Source organism: Crocodylus porosus, unplaced genomic scaffold, assembly GCF_001723895.1.
Source record: "Crocodylus porosus isolate Cpor-Errol unplaced genomic scaffold, CroPor_comp1, whole genome shotgun sequence".
NCBI classification, from domain to species: domain Eukaryota; kingdom Metazoa; phylum Chordata; order Crocodylia; family Crocodylidae; genus Crocodylus; species Crocodylus porosus.
This window is the reverse complement of record NW_017728915.1, coordinates 4763895-4772828: the sequence shown is the minus strand read 5'-3', so window position 1 is coordinate 4772828 and position 8934 is coordinate 4763895. Positions and strand designations below refer to the sequence as shown.

At 48.6% G+C, this 8934-nt stretch overlaps 1 protein-coding gene across 1 annotated transcript in view; it reads left to right on the top strand.

The window, feature by feature from the left end:
- Positions 1-8934, top strand: part of CALB2 (calbindin 2) — a 52639-nt gene that overhangs the window by 25062 nt on the left and 18643 nt on the right. The window contains exon 2 of the mRNA XM_019535577.1: positions 6402-6478. Coding sequence (XP_019391122.1) covers positions 6402-6478 — 77 coding nt within the window. The remainder of the gene's footprint in view (positions 1-6401; positions 6479-8934) is intronic.

The window sequence follows — 8934 nt, the reverse complement described above, 5'->3', positions numbered from 1 at the left end:
CGGACGAGGTCCGCCAACCTAGAAGAGAACACACGCTTACCTTTAGGGGAAAGGTGGAGCCTGTCCCACCCCAGCATGTCTCTCGTCGTGATGTGCCGGTCATGGCTGAGGAAGCCAAAGCCCTCCTCGAAGCACCATTCCTGTAGCCGCCAGTTGGTTTCCACGATGCACGTTTCATGCCGTCTGCCTCTTCCACTCACTGGCAGGATAGAAGAGAAAACCACCTGTGCGCCCATCTCCTTCAGCACATACCCCAGAGCATGGTAGTCCTCCATCAGGCAATCAGGTCTCCTCCTGGCTGCATCGTTAGTACCCACATGGACTAGGACCATAGGGTAATAATCGGTGGGCCGGATTACGGTCTGGAGCATCCCTTTCATGTCCTGAATCCTCGCTCCAGGTAGGCAGTATACCTCGCGTGCCGAGGGGTCCCGGCGACAGATAGGGCCCTCCGTACCTCTCAGGATGGAGTCACCAATGACGATCACGCGACGCTTCCTCCTCCTGGCCTTCTTGCCTCCTTCGGCTTGCACGGGACGCGGTGTGCGTGGAGTTGCCTCCTCCCCGGTTTTCTCCTCTCTGTCCTCCTCCTCCAGGGCTGCCAGAGCTTCGTACCTGTTCTCCAGTATTTATGACATAAATTACATAACCATGGAGATTATTACTTGAGATAAGGTGTGCACATTGGTGATTAAGCAGCAGCCTCTGTGTTTAAAAAAAAAAAAGATTTTCTGGGAGGACATTTTCCTTGCAATCTTCTTGACCTAAAAAAGTCCAAAACTGTTGACCTTTAGGGCATGCAGCAAACCTTGCCTTTTTCACTAACATTTGGGAGTTGCTTTCACATGGCCTTCAACTGGGAGTCAAGGCTGGGGAAAATTCTGGTTTGTATCTCCTTCTGTCTGACTGTAAAGAAGCTTGTATCTGGAGGGTCTCCTGTTTCATTTTATTTTTATGAGCTGGCTTGCAAAGAACCAGGGAAAGCCAGAATCTTCACCAAATGTAAATTCTAAAATGCAGCATTTTAGAAGTGATCAAATTAATTACTGTAGTTAGCAAACCACTTTGTGATTTTTCAAGGCAAATGGACCATGTAAATGTCAGTTGTTTCTTACCCACAAGCAAACCACATAGAAAAGGCTTTTAGACCAGTTGTTCCATATTTAGTGGTTTATTTTATATCATGCATTTTATACCATGCAGTCATTGCTTTGTTCTCAAAATAAAAGCAATGGCCTGATCAAAATTTGGAAGACTTATTTACCCCCTTTCCTTTTTGTTTTTAAATCAGAATTAGTTCTGCAAACCAACTTCCTAAAAGCATCTGAATCCAATCAATTTTTCATTTGCTCTCTCCTGTGATTTAAAAACCAAGCTGCAGTTAACTCTATTCTATGGGTAAGAGAGAAATATCTTGGCATGCTAAAACCTTGTGCATTGTATTGGAGTCCAAACTGCAAAATGGAAATGCTGGCAGACAATTAATTTTAGAGCCAGGGATAAACTCAATCTAAATCGGACCTTGATTGACTCAAGAGACTAGGTCTTTTTTTCCTTCCAGGCATGGTTTTTGTATCAGGGTCTTGAAGAAAGAAGGAAGGAATTATTTTAGACATGTTGGTGAAGGATCCAGACCTGCTGGATTCCTGAATAATCTGATGCTGATGATCACCCAGCAGCCTAGCACACACTTGTCTAAGGAGCCCAGCCTCTGGTGATGCCCCCAAATGGAAAAGATCTGTGATCAGTGATCTGGCAGCAGCTGTTGAACTGAGTTCAATTCCCTGCTCTGCCACAGATTCACTGTGTAACCCTGAGCAAGTCACTTAGTGCTCTCCCTTGGTTCCCCATCTGTGTCAGGAGGATGCTAGCACTGCTCAGCCCCACATAAGTGTTTCAGAGTATTAGGCAATAAAGTTATAATAGACTCAGATGCCACTGCAGTAGGGACTGTACAAGTACCACAGATGCCCAGATACCACTTAGCAAGTGCACTGCTGCACATTAGAGCAGCCAAGGCAACTGACTTTGTCAGTCTGTTTGGGGTTTTCATCTCACCCTCCAAAACAGCTTTCATCTGCCTGGCTGTGCAGACAGGCTAGTTCCTGCTCCTCTGCGTGTGTCCAGGATGCTGGAAGACACCTGCAGAAGCTTCCAATGAGCTCTTGTCAGCTTGCTGACAATAGTGAATGGCTTTTATTTGTTTCCTTGGCCCCAACAAGGTCACTGTACATTACAGTTACTGAGCTTTGTTCTGCCAGACTGTCATCAGAAAAGATCATTTGCTTGTTACCAGCTGCTGCGCTCCCTGTGAGCCTTGTCTACACATCCTGCTTCTGAGAAGTCAGGCAGCCTCCATGCCACCAAAAGCATGCTGCTCACTAGGGCTGTGCAAAGTTTTGGTAGCCAGTTCTATTCAGAGGAGATGTGTTGGCAGGTTTTACATTTTGTATAGATTTGAGAGATTTGACAGCCGAATCTTCAAATCTGAATCAAATCAGAAGACCCATTAAAAGGTCCAAATTGATTCAGAAGCCTCCGAATTGATTCAGAGAGATTTGGAGATTCGGTCATAGGTTATACAGGCAGCAGTCCTTGATGATGCTGGATGCAGCTGCCTCCAGCTGGTAAGTCTGTTGTGGTGGACAGAGAGGGGAGGGAAGGGGCAGGTGCAGGGGGAGGGAGGAGGCAAATCAATGCTGTTACCAGATTTGCCTGTCACTTTGTGTTCTCATTTATTAGGGGTACATTTCTAGGGTCTCTGAAATTCAATCAATGTGCTGCTTGTGTTACTTGTGTTTCTATACGGAGCTGTATCTCTCCCTTCTGCAAGTCCTCACCCCCAATGGAGCTATCTTGCAGGATTCAGTTTCAATGGGGCTGGATTCCTCCAGCCACCAAATCAGTCAAACATATACATGCAGATTAACAGGACACACCTGAGCCAGGCCGGGTTATTTAGCATTGAGAGGCTAACACCCTCATATGCCTTGAATTCAGTTAATCAGAGAAACAATAAAATGCAATCAGACACAAGCACGCAGGTTAACAGAGCGCATCTGAGGCAGGCCAGACCATTCAGCATTGACAAGCTGACACCTTCATGTGCCTTGTACTCAGTTCATCCCTTATGTCAGCAGAACAATAATAAATGCAATTAGACCCTCTCTCTCTCTCTCTCTCTCTCTCTCTCTCTCTCTCTCTCACACACACACACACCCCTTGATGAGTTTTGGGCATTACAGGGATCTTTGGCTTAGGTAAAGCATTGCTACAGAGCAAATGGGGAGGTCAAGGGAAAGGAAGAGTAAATGAGGTTCAGAGAGAGAGAGTATAGCAACCAGCTTGACGATAAAAGTTATTTATTGCCAGGTATATGAACTTATGATGATGTCAATATTAATAGCCATACAAGAGAGAGAAATAAAATAGTTACAATATTACATAGTTTCAGTTAGGTTTTTGGGGAAGTCTAGCTCAACTTTGATTAGAAAAGTCAGGTTTAGAGACTTGTGCCTGGAGTAAGAGAATAAAGGTCAGGTTCCTGGAATCAGAGAGAGAAAGAGAGAGAGAGAGTTGGGTTCTCACCACTCAGCAAAGCTTGAGCCAGTCAATTGAGGTTCCCAGGTGTTGTTGGAGCTGACAGACAGGCAGAGCCCTCAGCACAATCAGTGAAGAGATTGGTGCAGCTTTTGGATCCAAGCCCCTGAGCTTGAGTAGGGGCCTATGTAGAAAACTAACAATGACTCAAGGGAGAACATTAGGTTTGTTTATGGGTAAACAATGGCTCATATGCTGGATAATAGGAACTAATCACTTCTGGTTATGGGTGGCATTACTCTGAGGGAGCTCACAATACAGACAGGAAGATTCAGTGTTTTGGGTACCACTAAAGGAGTCATTACTAAAATTGTCTGATAAATGCTGAGCTGGGTGCATGTAGCTGTGGGTTGATTAGCATTTGGAGCAGGGACCCCCCATCATGCGGTGCTCCCCTGCCTGTCTGGTCCCAGAATTCAGTGCAGTCCTTGTCTTGGAATCTCTGTTCTCCATCCTGGATGCTAATGAAGGTGCTTTCCTGTCCCATCTCCCAGTTAAATGAGTTGTCATCTGGTTTCATCTTGGATGCAAATGAGACCAAGGGAGCTTCACTCTTGCCACCCTTGCCTGGAGGGCTTTAGATGTGTCTCCCACTGCATCTTTATAGTCTGTTGTAAGTCAGTCCTTCCTCTAATTGGTTCTTGTTCAGGCAGAGGTGGAGAGGGTGTGAGTCCTTTCAGGCAGAGGTGGAGAGGGTGTGAGTTAGACAGGCTGTGTACTGTGCCAGGGTTCCCCAAGAACACAGAGCTGAGAGGTAACAATGTCCCCACAGCAAAGGAGGGATTGGGGCTGGGGCTGGGACAAGCGGCCCAGCCAGGGCAGGGGGGCATGGGACTCGGGGAGGGGAGCTCCTGCCACTGTGTGCCACTTTACACTGCCAGTCCAGGAGATGGTCTTCCAGTGGCTCATCCAGCAGCTCTCACAGCTGGTCTGCAAGGGTATAGGCATGGGCATGTGTCCCCAGATCTGCATGGAGTGGGCTGGGCCAGGCTGGGCTCCAGGAGGCTAGCCCCAGCTGCTCGCCACTGGCCTCTGCAGGGCAGGCAGAGCCAGGGCTGCACTCCGGGTGGCTAGCCCCAGGCACAGCCAGGAGCATAGCCCTGGCTCCGCCCACCCCGAGGAGTGCAGCCCGGCAGTGGGAGCTTGCCACCTTGAGTGCATCCCTGGCTCCACCCGCTCAGCAGAACACAGTGGAGTGCGGGTTATGGGGGGTCTGCACCCACCCTAAAATTCCCCATAGCCCCTGCCACCAGCCCTGCCCCCCCCCCCCCAATCTGGGTGCATGCACCCGGGTTCCCTGCCCAGCTGGGGCAGGGAAAAGCCATGGCTTGTCCAGGCGACATGGGGAGGCTGGAGTGGCTTCCGCTGCTGTGTGCCGCTTGTCTGAGGCATTGCAGCAGGACTGTTCTGCGCCTCCACTCCCACCACCCATCCGGAGCACAGCTCCTCCCAGCCCACCCTACGCAGATCCACGGGCACATGCCTGCTCCTATGCCTCAGATTGGCAGCGAGAACCATCAGAGGAACCACCAAAACAGCAGCTTCTGGACTGGCAGTGTGCATAAGCACACAGAGGCGGGACGCCCCTGCCCCAAGTCCCACGTGCCCCAGGCCCAATCCCTCCCTTGCTGCAAGGGCTTTGATCTGTCCCCTCCACACCCCTTCCCTCCCCCCTCCACCCACCACAACAGACTTACCAGCTGGAGGCAGCTCTGTCCAGTGTCATTGAGGACTGCTGCCTGTATAGTCTATGGCTGAATCTCCAAATCGGTGCCAAATCTCCAATTCCAAATTGGCTGAATCGAATCAGGACAGTGATTCGAATCACCAAATTAAATCACTGTCCCTCCAAATCAGCCAAATTCAAATCCGAAGCAAATACTTGCTGCTTCACACAGGCCTACTGCTCACTTCTATTCCATAAACTTGAAATGGAGGTAAACCCTGTGCCACAATAGCCCTGATACTTCAAAGTCAGTGATCTAGGGGTGGCAGCCCTCAGAATTATTTTGCTTCCATGTTTGGGAGCTATTGCATGGGGTCTTGCTCTAGCTGATGAAGAGCAGTCATGTCTTTCAGAGAGAAAGGGAAAAAGGCAGGGCCTAAGCAGAGCTGCCAAGGCATATGGGCTTAAATTTCATAGGGTTTTCATCATTGCTTCCCTCCTTGTGGGTTTTCAGCTGACATGCTAAGGTTTTATGAAATGCAGAACTGGAATACCAGCCCTGGCCTGGGGAGAAGTGAGGGGGGAGCCACATGGCAGGGATTTGACAGCTGTCATTGCATCTGTGATAGGCATGAATACATGGGCTGAGGCAGGGTTAAAGTCAAACAAGGCTCCCCTTACGGGCAACAGGGAGGCAGCAGGGGCACTCAGTACATCCCTCAGCTGCCTGGTGTCATAGCTTGTGTGATGAAGTGGGCCTATTTCATTCTTCCCTCCTTACTCCTGATCCACACATTGTAACTGGCTGGCCTGGGGATGTGGGGAACCCCTGGAGTATTGGGGTCTTGGAGTTAGTACCTCCTTGAAATGCATGGGGCAGTTATTTTTCTCAAAACAGTTCACTCAAGCTCTCTTCAAACTCAGGCAGATGTTGCTGGACTGGGTTACTTAGGGCAAGTCAAGCTGTTCTCCTCAGCTGTGAAGGCTAGAAACTTGATTTTTTCATGCAAGTACAAAGGCTGCTTCAGTCCCACAGCTCCAGGGACAGGGTCTCTGCAGAGAATACAGTGCTGGCACCTGAACCCACCTCTCATCAAATCCTTAATCATGTCTAACCACATGTTTTTCCTTACAGGAAATGGCTACATTGAAGGCAAGGAACTGGAAAACTTCTTCCAGGAGCTGGAAAGTGCTAGGAAGGGAGCTGGAGTGGTAAGAAGACATTTCTCTGCCTGTGGCTCTTCCTTCTCTTTTTCCACTGTTTCATTCCTTTCTTCCCCTCCTTTCCTTGCCTCCTTGTCAGCTGCCCTCCTGACACAAATGGCCAGCACACCTCACCACTGCACCGTTCCCTCCAAGGGCTGCAGTGATGGGGCACCACAAGGAGGACTGCCTCACGTTGGAGGAGCTATTTCCATAGTGCCAGGCATACTCACAAGGGCATAGGGAGATGGTTCTGATTCAGGTTTTGGCCTCCATTCAAATCCTAGTTCCACATGGCTTCAAATGTTATGAAAACCCAGTGCGCCTGCTTATCAACACCTCCAAAATGGAGGCCAGAATTGCCACAAAAACTGCTCCTGCCTGGGATTTCAGCACCACTGGAAGGAAATAGAGGAGAAGGCAGCAGCCCTGACTCGCCATATCAGAATGAGGCTAGTGACATCTGTCCTGCCAAAGCATGCTTACAGCAGATATTTCCCTTGTCTTGAAATCAGAATACCCCCCCAACACACCCCACAGTTTCTTCTGTAAAAGCTCCAGGCTGTCTGGAGTTGCATTTACTGCCATCCGTTTCTTTGCCTTACCCACTGTCACCAATTCTTATGACTCTATTATAAGTCCTGCTATATTTGATGTTTTACTTAAATCCCTAGCTCTTGGAGGCTAGTGACCACATGAGATTCTGCTTCATTTATCCTACACCAGGGAGAAAGCTCGCAGAGCAGAGGGAAATGCTCGGAAGGGAGTGTTCTTCCTCTGGGTCTATGCCTACTCTGCTACCCCAGCACAGGGCTTGAGGGCCCCATACTTCAGGGAGCAGTGTGAGTCAATGTACAGGTCACAGCACCTTCTCACAATCCTCAAGCCAGACATCAGCTTTGCCCACAACTCATCAGACTGCCTGTACAGCTCTCCCATTATTGGGGTGTCATTGTGCTGGAACTGCTGGCACAGACCCTGGCAGTCTGCCACTGGATTCAATAGCTCTCATGGCACATATTGCAGGTGGCATCGAGAGCATGAATTATTGAATCACAGGAAACATGATCTGGTCTAGTTCCAAAGTGAGTAGGGCCTCACTTTCTCTCCAAGGAAAACAGAATAACCAAGTTCCTGCCTAGAGCAGTGATTCTTAACAGGGTTCTGCAACACTGGGATGCCATGAGAACCCTTTAAGGGTGTCACAGTGTGCTGCACACTATTAGCAAACATCTACATATGATTCACAAAATAAACCTAGAGATTTCAAATAGGAATCCATAGTGTCAAAAACATTCTGACAAGTTGTAGCCTATGTTGAGTTCTTTACCAGAGAAAAATTGCTCTATCATTTTTTCCAGTCAAAAAATAAGTGAAAGCTAAGATCTGACAATTTTCTAAAGGGGACCTTGAGTCTAAAAAAGCCCTGAATTTTCCCTCACATTTTCAGTGTGTAATTATTGATGCCACAGTAGCCTAAAACAACTAGGCAAAAATGAGAGGGAAAAAATACAGGGTTCATGAAAACTTGTGTGTACTATTGAGGGAAGGCCTGGGCTAATATATTCCAGCTGATAAGACTTGCAAGATGGACAGAGCTTGATGTGGGTAGCATAGGGTAATGTCATAGGAAAGCAGAGCTAGAAGGGACCTCACAATGTCATTTGGTTCAGTCTCCTGCTCAAGGCAAGATCATCTGTTTAAACCATCCCAGTCTTTGCAAACTGAAAATTTCCAGGGATGGAGATCCCACTGCTTCTCTAGGTAGCCGGTTTCAATGCTTGACCATCCTCATAGCCAGAAAGTCTCCAGACTCTCTCTGCTCCTGTTTGGTTACAGTCCACAGGTGATTTTTGGAATGTTTCAGAAAATACGTATTTCTGTATTTGAATTGTTCACAGTATTGCTAATTCCAAGCTTTCAAGTCTGACCTCAAAATTACAATAACAAATGTGGCCTTTTGAGTCCCTGAGGCTAGAACTTACATTTTTTTTAATGAAGGCCGAGGTGCTCATCTAATACCTGGCTAAAGAGTGGGGACTTTAAGGAAAGCACATAATACCAGAGTATTAGGGGTGGGCGACATAGGCAACCACCCAGCATGCTACAGTCAGGAGGGCACCAAACACACACATACATGCACAAACACATCCCCAACCTGCCCCACCAGTCCAGCTGATCCCTACCCTAGACAGAAGAAGCAGTGTCCAGCCCAGCCCAGCCTGTCTCGCCTCACTACCTCCAACTGCTACTCAGGAGGAACTGGGCTAGGCACGTGCAGGTGGGGTGGTGCCTGCTCCAGCCTACCCTCCTTGCTCCCGCACAGCAGCAGCAGTGCCTGCCCACCTGCCTGCCTGGCGCACCATGCCACTCCACCTCTCTGCTGAACTGAGCCCTTGCCCCTGCCAACCTGCCTCTGCCTGCAGCCGTACTTCTGACTGGGTGGGAGTGCAAAATACAAGTTC